The following is a 15,916-nucleotide window of genomic DNA, read 5'->3' as shown; positions in this document are numbered from 1 at the left end:
TCATATTGCGGGAAGGGCAAGAGAGTCGGGGCAGAGAGCAGGGTGGCAAGAGGAGAGTTGGGGCAGGGAGGCAAGAGGAAAGTCGGGGCAGAGAGCATGGCAGCAAGAGGAGAGTCGGGGCAGAGAGCATGGCGGCAAGGGGAGAGTCGGGGCAGAGAGCATGGCGGCAAGAGGAGAGTCGGGGCAGAGAGCTTGGCGGCAAGGGGAGAGTCAGGGCAGAGAGCATGGCGGCAAGAGGAGAGTCGGGGCAGAGAGCATGGCAGCAAGAGGAGAGTCGGGGCAGAGAACATGGCGGCAAGGGGAGAGTCGGGGCAGAGAGCAGGGCGGCAAGAGGAGAGTCAGGGTAGAGGGCAGAGCGGCAGAGAGCAGGAGAGTCAGGGCAGAGAGCAGGGCAGTTGGAAAGCACCTGAGCGACTGGTCCTCAGCAGTCGCTTATTTTTTGATCGGCCAGCCCAATCGGTGGTCATGAAATTTTTTAGTGAATCGCTGCCTTTCTACATTTGCATGCCATTCTCCCTCATTTGCATGTGCGGATCAGATCAGGAGTAAGGTTAATGAATTGGGTCGGGGTCTCTAAGTGATCGCAAAGTGGTCGGGACACAATCGGTGTCCTTAGTGAATCTAGCCCTTAGTTAAGAAATCCATGCCTGTGGACGAAAAGGGGAATCCAAGATGGCTGCACGCTAGTGCTGGCTTCTCTTACCTCTCCCGTGGAACCGGATAAATTCCTCTGCAGTTTTCTAACACCAGAATTGTTTTCACGGTGTTTTCTTCCATAATGCCGCACACTAAAAGGAAGGTAGTTCTGAGAACGGCTCCCTCCCAACTCAGAACTTCCACGCCGGTACAGCAGCAAACCCTCGAGAGGTTTTTGAGCCAACTCACAACCCCGTTATCGGGAGAAGGCCCTGCTGCAGGTTTGGACGATGGAGCGTCCAGCCTCTTAGGGCATGAGGTATCACTGTCCCCTCCGATATCCAGCGCACCGCCGTGTCCAACGTCAGCTTGGCCCCGGCAGGAATTCCAGGGGCAGAAGTCACAGACCTGGATCTGACCCTGGAGGGAGGAGCGCCCGTGGGGAAGACAGCCGAGCAGCCAACTCTGGGAGATTAAGCGAGTTCATCGCTGCTTTTGTCCCCTCCGGCGGTGACTTTGGAGACCATTTGGCAGGCCTTGCAGAGGCTCGATAGCAAGCTGACTGAGTCAACACAAGAGGTACTTAGTCTCTCAGGAAAAGTGGACAATTTGTCAAAAATTATAGAACAGACCAAACACGACTCTGCTGAACAAATGACTTGTGTTAAAACTGAAGTAAAAGATTTGAAGGAAGTAACAACAATTCTGGTCAGAGATAAAATTTATGTTCATTCTAAATTGGAACAGTTTGAGAATTACAGTAGAAGGCTAAATTTACGGATACTAAATTTTCCAAAATCACCAGCTATTCCTCCTTTTAACAAAATATATTATATTCCAACTATTATGACTAAAGCTGATGAAGAAGGAAATTTGGTAGAACAAAAAGATTTGACTGCAGTCTTGGAGGAATCCCTTTCTGATGTTAAGGAAAGGGGGACGCTTTTAGTCTCCATTGTATTTGAACAAGATTTGAACCATATAATGAAACTTTACTTTCGAAATTCACATCAAGATTTTTCTGGACAAAGAATTTGGATTTTTCCAGATGTATCCAAGATAACACAAGACCGCAGAAAAGAATTTCTTTCTATGCATGATGAAGTAAAAAGACTGGGGGCTTCTTATCTTTTAGCATACCCCTGTAAATGTTTGGTTCGATACCTGGGGATTAAGTATTTTTCTTTTTACCATCACAATTGAGAGTCTAGATCTTAAAAAGATCTCTGGAGACTTGTAAATTTAGATGATCAGCTGGATTTAAAAATTTTTGTGGGATTGTTAAGCGTAGTCAGCTTTCCAATAATTAATTAATTTTCCTATTTATTCTCTCCATGGAATTTAATGGATTTCCCCGTTTAATTGTGAACTAGAGAATGACACGGGGAAAAAAATCTGTCCCTGCCACTGCCCCATCCCCGGCCCACTGTCCCCTTCACCTCCCCGTCACCGCCATTCCCTACACCGCCTCGTCACCGTTCCCGCAGCATCCATATAAGCTTCAGTACTACAATATTTAGCTTATTCCTTCCTTATAAATCAAAGTTCTGGCTGCTGAACAAGAGAAAGAGATGTTCAGCTGGCAGGGCTTTGTTTATAAATTTTTATCAGCACAACTAATATACTACTTTATCCTAAAGCAAAAAAAAAAAAAATAAATATAATTTTTTTTTTCTATCTTTGTTGTCTGGCTTCTGCTTTCCTCATCTTCTCATTCAATTCCTTCCATCCACCGTGTGTCTTCTCTCTGCGTCTTCCATTTGCTCTGTTACTGTGCCTCTCCCTTCACCCCCCCCCCCTCAATTGGTCTGGCACCCATCTTCTTCCCTCCGCTCCCCATAGTCTGGCATCTGCCTTCTTCCCTTCCAGCGTCTTCTCCCCACTCTGTCTTCCACATTTCCCTTCAGCGTCTGTTCCTCTCCACCCTCCTTCAATGTCTGTTCTATTCCTTTCTACTACCACCCTTCCCTCCCTCCTTCACCATCTGTTCCTTTCTACTAACCTTCAGCTCCTCTCGCGCGGCCTATCTATCTACCTCCCTCCCTCTCACTTTTGTGGCACGTTACAATGTAATTTGTGCAAGCTGCTGGAGCCTGCAAGCTTGGTCCCCAAACAATCTCGCTTCTGTGTTCCTATTTTCCCCATTTCTAATATCTCCCCTATGTATCTGGCATTGCCCCCCTATGTCCATATACCATCCCCATGGCATGTATGTCCCCTTTATGTCTCTATCCCTATGCCCCCATGCACATATTTTCCCCTCTGTTTCTGTTACCTTCCAGTGTCCAGATTTCCCCTCTCTTTCTCTTCCACACCAATGTATCTCTTCTCATCAACCCCATCTAGCTTCTTTTCCTCTTTCTTCCCCCTCCTGCTTCCAGTATCTGGCTCACCTGCCCGTCCTCCCCTTTCTTTCATGCTCTGGGTTTCTTTCTCTCCCTCTTCATCTCCTTGGCCCAGAATCTCTTTCCCTTTCACTCCCTCCTTCCTAGTGTGAGCCGGGAACATGCGCGATTGAGCGGTTCAGCAGCCCCTTCCCGCCCAATTGCAGCGTTCCGTCAACTCCCTCCCTCCACCTCACCTTAGATGCAGAGTTTGCCGGCTTTCTTTTTCACCCAGCCGCACACGTTCAAAAAGCCGCACACACGCAGCTGCTCAGTTGTTCAATCTTCTCCTCTGATGCAACCAAAAACAGGAAGTTGCAGCAGAGGAGAAGATTGAACAACTCGAGCAGCCGTGCGTGCAGCTGGGCAAAAAAGAAAGCCGTCAAACTCTGCATCTAATGTGAGGTGGAGGGAGGGAGATGGCGGACCGCGCAATCCTTGATTGCCTCACTGCAGAGACAAGACCATTCACCGCTCCACGGGTTGGTGAATGGCCTTGTCCCCGTCCCCGCAGCGACCACTATTTTTTCTTTCCCCGTTTCGGCGGGTTACCCGCGCCTACTCACGACTAGCCATGGGTAACAACCACCGTGCCATTCTCTATTATAAACATAAAAATTGCCGCTGCTGGGTCAGACCCGTGGTCCATCATGCCCAGCAGTCCGCTCAAGTGGCGGCCCTCTGGTCAAAGACCAGTGCCCTAACTGAGACTAGCCCTACCTACGTACGTTCTGGTTCAGGAACTTGTCTAATTTTGTTTTGAATCCATGGAGGGTGTTTTCCCCTATGACAGACTCCAGAAGAGCGTTCCAGTTTTCTACCACTCTGGGTGAAGAATAACTTCCTTATGTTTGTACGGAATCTATTCCCTTTCAATCTTGTTCTCCCTACCTTGGAGAGAGTGAACAACCTGCCCTTATCTATTAAGTCTATTCCCTTCAGTACCTTGAATGTTTCAATCATGTCCCCTCTCAATTTCCTCTGTTCGAGGGAGAAGAGGTCCAGTTTCTCTAATCTTTCGCTGTACGGCAAATCCTCCAGCTCCTTAACCATCTTAGTCGCTCTTCTCTGGACCCTTTCGAGTAGTACAGTGTCCTTCTTCATGTACGGCGACCAGTGCTGGATGCTGTACTCCAGGTGAGGGTGCACCATGGCCCGGTACAGCAGCATGATAACCCTCTCCGATCTGTTCGTGATCCCCTACTTTATCATTCCTAGCATTCTGTTCGCCCTTTTCGCCGACGCCGCACATTGCGCAAACGGCTTCATTGACTTGTCGATCATAACTCCTAAGTCTCTTTCCTGGGAGGTCTCTCCAAGTACCGCCCCTGACATCCTGTATTCATGCATGAGATTTTTGTTACCTACATGCATCACTTTACACTTATCCATGTTGAACCTCATTTACCATGTTGATGCCCATTCCTCGAGCCTGATTATGTCACGTTGCAGATCTTCGCAATCACCCTGCGTCTTCACTACTCTGAAGAACTTCGTATCGTCCACAAATTTAATCACCTCGCTCATCGTACCTATGTCCAGATAGTTTAGAAAGATGTTGAAGAGCACGGGTCCAAGCACAGAGCCCTGCGGCACCACACTGATGATGCTCTTCCAGTCCAAGTATTGTCCATTTATCCCCACTTGCTGTTTCCTATGCTCCAGCCAGTTTTTAATCCACGTGAGCATTTCACCCTCGATTCCATGGCTCGCAATTTTCCGAAGTAGTCGTTCATGAGGAACCTTGTCAAACACCTTCTGAAAATCCAGATATACAATGTCTACCGGGTCGCCCTTGTCTATCTGTCTGTTTACTCCTTCAAAGAAGTGCAGTAAGTTCATCAAACACGATCTGCCTTTGCTAAAACCGTGCTGACTGGTCCTCATCAGCCCGTGTCCGTCAAGGTGATCAATGATGCGGTCCTTTATCAGCGACTACCATCTTTTCCAGTACCAAGGTCAGAAAGAAATTAGAATTCTACTCTTATAATTTTTTTTTCTTTGATAAATTTACGTTCTGTATTTCTGAAACAAGTGTATTACTTGTGATATATTATAAATCAATAAAAAAAAAAAAAAAAAAAAGAAATACATGCCGGTGGTCACCCAACCGACTTCTGGTCCATCCATGGAGACTTTACCTCTGCTTGGCCTGAATCTTTTGTTTGGTTCCCTGGCAGGGACCCCGGAGCATAAAAGGGCGATACCCGCGATTTGGATCGGGCACTCTCTCAATCCGTCTGCTTTCGCAGGGAGGTTTTGGCGGCATCCACTGATGTGGCATATTTGGCGGAGCTCCGTGATCAGGATCCATATGGGTCCCAGGACCTGGATGACGATCCCACAGTACGCAGGTTCTTCAAGCCTGCTCGTCTGGAGGACTTCATCACAGAATCTCTGCAGGAATTAAAACTGCAGCCAGATCAGCCAGTCCAGAAGAAATGTTCTCTCATGAGTGATCAGAGGCCGCTAACTGCCTCCTTTCCTGATAACCCTGATGTGGTTTGTATCCTGTGGAACATTTGGGATAACTCGTAGGGTCCCCTGAAATGTGCTTGGGTCATGCCAAGGCTTTATCTCATGGTGATCGGTTTTATGAATTGCTTTGCTTCTCCGAAGGTGGATTCAGCTGTGGCTCACTCAGGTCACCAAGCGTACTTCCCTCCTTTCTGACAGAGGAGTGGTCCTGAAGGATATTCAGGACAGGCATGTGGATTTCATCCTTAAACGCCTAGACCTGGGAGAGTCTCTGGACATAGTGTACTTGGATTTCAGCAAAGTGTTTGACAGTGTCCCGCACCGCAGACTATTAAACAAGATGAAGTCGATGGGTCTAGGCGAGAAGCTAACTGCATGGGTAAATGATTGGCTGAGTGGAAGACTTCAGAGGGTGGTGGTCAACGGCACCCTCTCTGAGATATCGGAGGTGACTAGCGGAGTGCCGCAGGGCTCGGTCCTGGGACCATCCCTTTTCAACATATTCATAAGAGACTTGACCCAAGGGCTTCAGGGTAAAGTAACACTGTTCGCCGATGACGCCAAACTGTGTAATATAGTAAGTGAAAACAATCTTAAGGATAGTATGACGCAAGATCTGATCACGTTGGAAAACTGGTCCTCGACATGGCAGCTGGGCTTCAACGCAAAGAAATGTAATGTCATGCATCTCGGCTGCGGAAACCCATGCAAAACTTACACCTTGAATGGAGAAACACTAGCTAGGACTTCAGAAGAACGGGACTTGGGAGTAATCGTCAGCGTAGACATGAAGGCTGCCAAACAAGTGGAGCAGGCCTCATCCAAGGCAAGGCAAATGTTGGGATGTATCAATAGAGGCTTCATCAGCCGCAAACCTGAAGTCATAATGCCGCTCTACAGAACCATGGTGAGACCTCACCTGGAATACTGTGTGCAATTTTGGAGACCACACTACCGAAAAGATGTGCTTCGAGCTGAATCGGTCCAGCGAATGGCCACTAGAATGGTCTCCGGACTCAAGAGTCTCCCATTCGAGGAAAGACTGGACAAACTGCAGCTCTACACTCTTGAGGAGCGTAGAGAAAGGGGAGACATGATTGAGATGTTTAAGTACATCACAGGTCGTGTCGAGGCGGAAAGCAATATATTCTTCCCCAAGGGACCCTCGGTCACAAGGGGGCACCCGTTCAAACTCAGAGGAGGGAAATTTAATGGTGACACCAGGAAGTATTTCTTTACAGAAAGGGTGGTGGATCAGTGGAACAAACTTCCGGTGCAAGTGGTCAAGGCCACCAGTGTACTCGACTTTAAAAATAAATGGGTCATCCACGTGGGATCCCTACGGGGGTCGAGCTAGGGAACTGGGTCATTAGCACTCAGACTTGATGGGGTGGGTCAGAAGAGTGGGCAGACTTGATGGGCTGTAGCCCTTTTCTGCCGTCATCTTTCTATGTTTCTACCAGAGGGGTTTCCTCCTCCTGGGCCTAGTCTTCGGCGGTATCTCCGGATGAGATTTGCACACCTTCATCAAGTTTTACAGAATTGATGTGGCAGCAAAATAGGATGCTGTTTTTGTGCCTCGGTGTTGGCAGCAAGCTCATCAATCCCACCCTGATGTTTTCGGGACTGCTCCATTACGTCCCACTGGTCCCGGAATCAAGGGGACTTGTACAAGAACAATAGATTAGGTTCTTACCTTTGCTAATCTTCTTTCTTGTAAATCCTCCCTTTATTTGGGAACCCGACCTATGTATGCATGAATCGCTGATAGGCTGCCTTGAAGTACTGGTAAGCTGGATTTAAAGTTTTGGACCAGCCTTTGAGTGCCATCTGACTGGATCTAGCATTAAATTTGGGGAAGGGGTCCCTGGTTTGTGCTCCCTTCTGACAGTGCAGGCAGTTTTCTAGTTTTGATTGTTGTTGTTTTACATATGTTAATATGAGCAGAATTGATTTGTTTGGCAGGGAGTTCTCCATTTCCCTCGCTCTCTTGTTTATTATCTTTTGTAGATGTTCCTGGCTGCTTGAAGACTGACTGGGGTCCAATGGGCATGCTCCAGGATATACTAGCGGAGGGAGGAGTTAAGATTTCAATCATCTGAAGCTTTCTACAGTGCCTGGTGGCTAAGGATGCATAAAACCCACTGGTCCCGAAATAAAGGGAGGATTTATAAGAAAGAAGATTAGCAAAGGTAAGAATCTAATCTTTCGTTCCTATTTTTTTTGGACAGATAGTCTGCCACAATTCTTTGTTAAAAACAAAACAGCTCTAGAGGCATACACTTCACCCCCCCCCCCCTTACCGGTTCCAATGAAGCCAGCATGAGGCCCACAAAAACAGCCCGCATCTACTCCTAAACAAAAGGGTAAAGCAGAGTGGCCTCCTGCGGGCAGTGGTGCTGCTTTGCATTCTTTTTCTGGACCCCCACAGGATTCTGTAGGTACTCTATGATGGTACGCAGATCTAGTGCGTCTTCAGACAGGTCCCAGTCTCTGGCTACAGGTGCCTCCGGATCTCCTTTCCCAAGGTCCAGTGTGCCTAGAAGATCGGATTGCTTTGCTCTTATGGCATGGCTCTTGAATGAGAAGTGTTAGAATGCAATGGTCATTTCTACTCTTCTCAAGTCTAAGAAGTCCATTACAGTATTAGCATATGCTAAAGTGTGGGAGACTTTCCAGCACTGGTGCACCCAGGAACACGTGGAGCCGGTTTCAGCTCCAGTTTCTGTGGTGTTGGCTTTCCTCCAAGCCGGCCTTGACAAGCCGACCTTCCCTTTGGGTCAAAGACACAGGACTTTCTTGTTTCAGGGCTTGGGATCACAGATCTTCTCTGGTGTCTCATCCGGACAAAGCCATATTCTTGAAGGGTGCACTGCTCGTTAGACCTCTGGTCAAAGCCCCGTTCCCTTCGTGGGATCTCAACTCAGTTCTGAGAGGTCTCGGCCAAGCTCCATTCAAGTCGCTGAAGGAGGTGTCGCTGATGGATTTGACACTCAAAACAGCTTTTCTGGTAAACCTCAGCGAGACAGGTCTCAGAACTCCAGGCTCTTTCTTGTTGAGAGTCTTTTCTTAAAATCTCTGACACTGGAGTCAAGAGAGAGCCTTGTGTCAAAATAAATCAAGCTAACAGAAAGCATAGCACTTATTGATTTATTTGGACATAAGACTCGACTCATTTTCTGATTTAAGTGACTGTTGATTGATATTTCGGTGTCTGGGCTTTTTTTGTGTACCATTATATTAAGTGAAATTCATCAAACAGAATATATCAACAGTTTGACTCCTGAGGAAGGCACTAAGGTGCCACAACATAGGCTGTGTTGAGTTTGATGTTTGTTTTAGTGCCATAAAGTCCCAGTTGAAGAATCTTTTTCATCTCTACTTTTGTTGATTACCACTTTCATGTTCTCCCTCTTTGTCTGATGTGACCTTATTGTCGCTCAGAGGAACTGTCCCTGAGGGAGCCATTAGAGGAGGGAGATGACCTGAAAGTGTTGAAGCTCTTTTATAAAGAAAAATTGAGTACTCTGATTACTGAGGCTGCTCTATCCATTGAGGAGCCTTCAGGTTCGACGTCCAGGTTGCAGGTTTTATCCAATAGGAAGAGCCTTCGGCATCCTTCTAAGGCCTTTCCCATGCATCCTCATATTCAGGGTCGGATTACAGCAGAGTGAGTCACCCTGGATGCAGGGCTTAAGATAGGATGGGCCATGGTGTATTTCTATCCCTTAGTACCCAAAGAAAAGGAAAAGCTCCAGCTCACCTGGGTGAATTCCCTCATTACAGTGGTGCCTAAGAGAACTGCGGTGACTAAGAGAACTACCCTGCCTGTGAAAGAGGAAATTGTTCAAAAGGATCTGCAGGATCAGAAGCTGGAAAATGCGTTGATGCAGGCTTTTGAGGTGGCCTCCTCCAGACAACCATTGCTTGTTTGATCTACTTGGAAGAAACTATTTGTGACATGCTCTGCACTGTGGCCTGGGGCATGTCTATGGTGAATATGGCTCATAGACAACTCTGGTTGAGAAACAGGGCTGTGGCTACAGCTTCTAAGTCCTGCTTCAGCATATGCGATACAACGTCAGAAGGCTCGGGGGCTGGTTCAAGTAGCTTGTGTGAATTGCTGCTCCCTGTTGGCGACCTCCAGAAGTGAGAAGTTTTAAGAGATATATGATGGTGTGTTAATTGCAGGGTTCCTGTGGACCTGCCCATAATGGTCCCTGCTTTGGTACTTCCCATTTATTTGGAGCAGTTTGAAAGGATGCTAGAAAACAATAAATTAGGTCTTGCCTACTAATTTTCTTTCCTTTAGTCCCTCCAGATGGATCCAGAACCCACTCTAAATTATTGCTGTCTGTACAGTGTTAGTTTGGAACATGACTTATTTTTGCCTAGTGTCAAAGACTGTTGAATAGGAGAGTTAGATAGATGTGTTGTCATTAGTTTCCACATGTTTAAAAAAGAAAGAAAGAGAAAGAAAAATAGCCTTATCCCCAATTATATTTCTCTATTAAATACACCATTGTGCTTGGGAATGAAAAATACTAGCTGAGGACTGCACAGGATCCTTGTTTATAGGCTTCTCAGAAGTCATTTTTCTTAGTCTCCAGATATGTTAAAGGGAAACAGCCAGCTAGGGAGGAGGTGGGACCGCTGGACGAAGGAGACAGGAAGGGAGCGGTGAAGGAGGAGAAAGAAGTCGCAGAAAGACTCAACATGTTCTTCTCGTCTATATTTACAAACGAAGACACAACCAACATACCGGAACCTGAGCAAATCTTCAATGGAATCAAGCAGAAAAATTAACATCCATGGAAGTGAGCCTTGATGATGTACACAGGCAGATAGAAAAACTTAAAACTGACAAATCCCCGGGTCCGGACAGAATCCATCCCAGGGTTCTGAAGGAATTAAAGGAGGAGATAGCGGAACTACTGCAGCAAATTTGCAACCTATCCTTGAAAACAGGCATGATCCCGGAGGATTGGAAGATAGCCAATGTCACGCCCATCTTTAAAAAGGGATCAAGAGGTGACCCGGGAAACTACAGACCAGTGAGTTTGACCTCGGTTCCGGGGAAAATGGCGGAAGCACTGATTAAAGAACACATCGATGAACATTTGGAAAGAAACGAACTTTTGATAACAAGCCAACATGGTTTCTGCAGGGGGAGATCATGCCTAACTAACTTATTGCACTTCTTTGAAGGAATTAACAAACAGATGGACAGAGGAGACCCCATAGACATCATATACCTTGATTTCCAAAAAGCCTTTGACAAGGTGCCTCACGAGTGTCTACTCTGGAAACTGAAGAACCATAGAGTGGACGGAGACGTACATAGATGGATCGGAAACTGGTTGGCGGGTAGGAAACAGAGGGTAGGGGTGAAGGGCCACTACTCGGACTGGATGAGGGTCACGAGTGGTGTTCCGCAGGGCTCAGGGCTCGGGCAGCTGCTATTTAATATATTCATAAATGATCTAGAAACAGGCACGAAGTGTGAGATAATAAAATTTGGGACGATACAAAACTATTTAGTGGAGCTGGGACTAAAGAGGAATGCGAAGAATTGCAAAGGGACTTGAACAAACTGGGGGAATGGGCGGCGAGATGGCAGATGAAGTTCAACGTTGAGAAATGTAAAGTATTGCATGTGGGAAACAGAAACCCGAGGTACAACTATACGATGGGAGGGATATTATTGAATGAGAGTAACCAAGAAAGGGACTTGGGGTAATGGTGGACATGACAATGAAGCCGACGGCACAGTGCACAGCAGCCGCTAAGAAAGCAAATAGAATGCTAGGCATAATCAAGAAGGGTATTACAACAAGGACGAAAGAAGTTATCCTGCCATTGTATCGGGCGATGGTGCGCCCGCATCTGGAATACTGCGTCCAATATTGGTCTCCATACCTTAAGAATGATATGGCGTTACTCGAGAGGGTTCAGAGGAGAGCGACACGTTTGATAAAAGGGATGGAAAACCTCTCATACGCTGAGAGATTGGAGAAACTGGGTCTCTTTTCCCTGGAGAAGAGGAGACTTAGCGGGGATATGATAGAGACTTATAAGATCATGAAGGGCATAGAGAGAGTAGAGAGGGACAGATTCTTCAAACTTTCGAAAAATAAAAGAACAAGAGGACACTCGGAAAAGTTGAAAGGGGACAAATTCAAAATGAATGCTAGGAAGTTCTTCTTTACCCAACGAGTGTTGGGCACCTGGAATGCGCTTCCAGAGGGCGTAATAGGGCAGAGTACAGTACAGGGGTTTAAGAAAGGCTTGGACAATTTCCTGCTGGAAAAGGGGATAGAGGTGTATAAATAGAGGATTACTGCACAGGTCCTGGACCTGTTGGGCCACCGCGTGAGTGGACTGCTGGGCATGATGGACCTCAGGTCTGACCCAGCGGAGGCATTGCTTATGTTACCGCCTTAATCTTGCGACTTCTAGGCAGTTCACAGAGAAGAATAGCTGTACAGTCAGCGAATTACAACATACAGATACAGATAGAGAAGACGTCACAGAGCTATCAGAGATTACAATGGTGCATATTGGCAAGAAGAATGATATACATAGATTACAATATAATTTTAACATATTACATTGAAATGGTTGGAAAGCCAGCGAATAACAGAATACAAATGGTGAAGAAGACATTGAAGAGAATACGGAATACAAAGTACCGTTAATGGGGAAAAAGTGGATTCAGTATGGTGAGCGGTAGCTTTGAGAGGGGGGGAGGAAGTCTAGCTATGAAATAAATTTTTTGAACAGAGTGGTCTTTAATTCTTTTCGAAAAGCGCCGTATGTCAACCTGGCGCCGTCTATGAAGTAGCCTAGCCAAGTTTGCTGCCTACCAGCTTGAAACTTGAATGTTCTATCTAGAAAGGTTCGGTATCTGCAGCCTGTAATCTTCGGGTAGGCAAAGAGGTTGTGATTTCTGGTTATCCTTGTGGGGGAGTAAAGTTTGAAATGTGGTAGTAAATAGTTGGGGGCCATTCCCCACACCAGTTTATAGCAAAAGCAAGAGAATTTGAATTCGAGCCTCAATTGGAAACCAATGCAGCAGTTTGTAGAAGGGACTAACATGATCACTTTTCTTTAGTCCAAATATTAAGCGGACAGCAGTGTTTTGAACTATTCTTAATTTTCTCACGGTTTTTTTAGGTACACCCACATAAATGATGTTGCAGTAGTCCAAGATGGACAGAATCAGTGACTGTACCAGTAGTCTGAAAGATAGGGGGTCGAAGTATTTTTTTATGGTTTTTAATTTCCAAAGTGTGGAGAAGCACTTTTTTGTCACCGAATTTGTGTGTTCGATCAAGGTCAGATGGGTATCTAGGATGACTCCTAGTATTTTTATAATTTTAGATATTGGGTGATCGTGACCGTTTAGATGTATTGATGTTGTAGTAATTTTGTCCATACATCTGGATGAGTATGGAGAGAGTAAAGAAAAGAAAATTAGCAGGTAAGGCTTCATTTATCCATATTGCATGCAAAGCTGAAAAGCAGCATTAGGAAAATAATTTATTGCAAACCAGAGTTATAAAAGTGCACTCAATTTTTTCGCCTATTACCAGGCTAAACATTATGTTATCTCACTCCCTCCGGATCGGATTGCGCAGCCAATGGGGGAGCGCCTTAGGGTTTTCTTTGCAGAGGTGGCGATCCACTCCACTTCGGTGTCGGCATTACTTAGGGCCCTCTTGGAGTTTACTGAGCCCAAAGATGTGTAACGTATTCAAGGGAACTGGAGTCGAGACCTTCATATGGATCTTAGTCGGTGGGATATTTTACATGTCCTGCTGGAGGTTCCTCGCTTTTACGAGAGAGCTGTTCAAGAGTGTTATGTGCGAGTGATATATAGGGCCTATTACACTCAGGTACAATTGCACAAAATTGGGGGTATTGACTCACCTTTCTGTTTGAAATGTGGCTGAGACCCCAATACCTTTGTTCATTCCTTCTGGGATTGTTGGAGGGTCCAAGTATATTGGAAGTCTATAGTCCAGTACTTATGGGGCTTATTTCGGAGTCCCATTGCAGGTACGTAGCGCAACTGGTTTTAGACCTACCGGGAGCCTTCCTAAGGGGGGACCACTCTGGTATCATAAGGTGTGTCTTCTTGCTCGCAAATGCATTTTGCAAAGCTGGACTGCTTCTGAGCTTTCCTCTTTTTGGACCTGGAGATCTTTGGTGCATAATTTGGCCACTTGGGAGGCTCGAGAGGCGGTGGTCACTCTCGCCGCAGATGTCGTTTTTTGCTGGGCTGGGGAGTCTATTTGGCTTCCCTCCCTTCTAGTGGACGTAGTCTCCTTTTGAACCGTCTTGCTTAGCTTTGTTGCTATGCACCATACTAGCAACTGGGATTGGTCGTTGCAGGCTTCCCCTTTTTTTTTTTTTTCTTTTGAGGGAGGGGACTTCTTACAGTAGTTCCATGGGCCACAAGAGCATGGGCCTATGGGATCTTAGTGACCTCTTGGTCATCTTTTGTGTGTTTAACGTGGGGGGAGTTGGGGTTTGGGGGGTTTTGCTGGTAGGGTGGGGTTGGGGAGCTGAGGGGGTGGATTGCCATTTCTGTTTTATTGTCTATTCAACTACGTTGTATTGTTGGATGCTGGTTCTTTTGATTTTGATGTGTTCCCTGATGTCTCTTGCTTGGTATTCTCAATAAAAAAGATTTGAACATAAAAGTGCACTCAATTTTTATTCCAAAAAGTATACAACTGATTTAGGAAATAAACTTGTGTCTCTCTGCCATGCTCATAATAATGTGCTTCTTTGCTAGGTCTTTGAGGAGGCACACGTAGATGCAGTGATGATCCTGGGTGAGCCCTTTGCCTCTGCTGAGCCCTTTGATTTTGGGACACAAAACACAACGCGACGAATCCACAGCTTGGTGCCAGTCATGTTGAAGCATCGGCTTGTCCCTCCCCCAGAGGAGTCCTATTCATTGCATCGTAAGATGGCTGGCTCTTTCCTCATTTGTGCCAAGCTCGGAGCCATCATCCCCTGCCAACAACTATTCCAAGACATGTATGGGAAGTACTGGGAGCGGGAAAGGCCTGCTTTGGCTGATAATGCAACGACATAGTAGTGTCACAGCTGCTCCAGAGGATGTGCATATGGATGTTGCTTATCTATTTATATCCCTTTCAGGTGATGGCTGTGCCATCTAGAAAATAATCTATCCTTAGCTTCACAATCCAGGTTCTTACTGTAGGAGCTGCGTATAGGTATTGAGAGTTTTGAAAAGGCGGTCCAATTTGTACACATATATAGGAGAAGATCACTTGAAAGAATAACCAATTCCTAATTTTTCCTAAGATTCCACAGTTTTTACATAGCATCCTGTTTCTTTCCTATTAGGCTGTATTTAATTTATTGTGGAAGAGAGAATTTATCTATGAATATTGTATATATAAAAATATATATACTTTTCTGCCATGGCTGCGTGTTTCCTGCAGGCCCCAAGGGAGTGCCCTAGCAAGAAAGTAGTCCCACAGCCCAGCTGTTCTGACACAGCCAAATCATGCTGTCCTTGTGGATGCACATTGGACCTATTTGTCTAGTGGAAGATGTGTGTTTGACCTTCAAGAGAAGGTTGGCTGCATATAACAAAGCATTTGTCTGTTCTCATGATTTGGTATCAACTCTTAAGTTGTCAAGGCTATTGATATATGATCACACTGTGACACCCAACCCAAGCACAAGGTTGCTTGTTCTTAGCCATTGCATGGCAAGTGTGGAGTGTTTATCCTATCCTGATTTTGCTCTGCTGAGCACCGTACTTTTGATTGACTGAGTCTGGAGAACTTGCTTGTGTGAGGGAGCCTAGCTTCTTAAAGCTCAAGGGTGAGAAGTGGAGCGAAAGGCTTCATATCTCTCTCTCTTGGCTGAGTATGAGCACATCTGCAGAGGCAAAGATGTGGATCAAGACCAGTGATATTCAACTTTTTTTTTCTGACCTCTGAGATATGAACATAAGAGATGAAACACAGTCCTTTCCCCTCCCACTCACCCCCCCCCCCGCATCCTAATTTCCTTTTTGAGTAGCTTTCCATATTCAAACCTGTCTTTCCATGTGGATGCTCAAACATATATCTAACTTCTAATTAAAACAATGAACACCAAGATATTACTGGCTCTTAGAAACATAATCCAGCACACAGCACTGAACACCACCACAGCCTAGTGGTAGAACCACCCCCCTCATTAGATTACAGCATATCACTTCTGGGCCTACTCAGCCCCAGACTAGAAGCAACTCCCCATACTTAAACTGTAGATACAGTACTTTTCTTATATATACAGTACATCATTCTCAGTATAGAGCTTTCTATATTGGCTTAACAAGGGCAGATGGGGTCATTCACCCTGACATGCCCTTTCAAATCTGGGTA

At 45.9% G+C, this 15,916-nt stretch overlaps 1 protein-coding gene across 3 annotated transcripts in view; it reads left to right on the top strand.

Annotated features, from left to right (window-relative positions):
- COQ8B (coenzyme Q8B) overlaps window positions 1-14,955 on the top strand; it is a 114,708-nt gene extending 99,753 nt beyond the window's left edge. For all 3 annotated transcript variants that reach the window (XM_033957146.1, XM_033957145.1, XM_033957147.1), the window contains one exon: window positions 14,302-14,955. In XM_033957146.1, coding sequence (XP_033813037.1) covers window positions 14,302-14,607 — 306 coding nt within the window. In that variant the 3' untranslated portion in view covers window positions 14,608-14,955. The remainder of the gene's footprint in view (window positions 1-14,301) is intronic.
- The last annotated feature ends 961 nt before the right edge of the window (window positions 14,956-15,916 follow it).

This window comes from Geotrypetes seraphini, chromosome 8, assembly GCF_902459505.1.
Source record: "Geotrypetes seraphini chromosome 8, aGeoSer1.1, whole genome shotgun sequence".
In the NCBI taxonomy this organism is placed as follows: Eukaryota; Metazoa; Chordata; class Amphibia; order Gymnophiona; family Dermophiidae; genus Geotrypetes; species Geotrypetes seraphini.
This window is presented reverse-complemented; position numbering and strand designations above follow the sequence as displayed.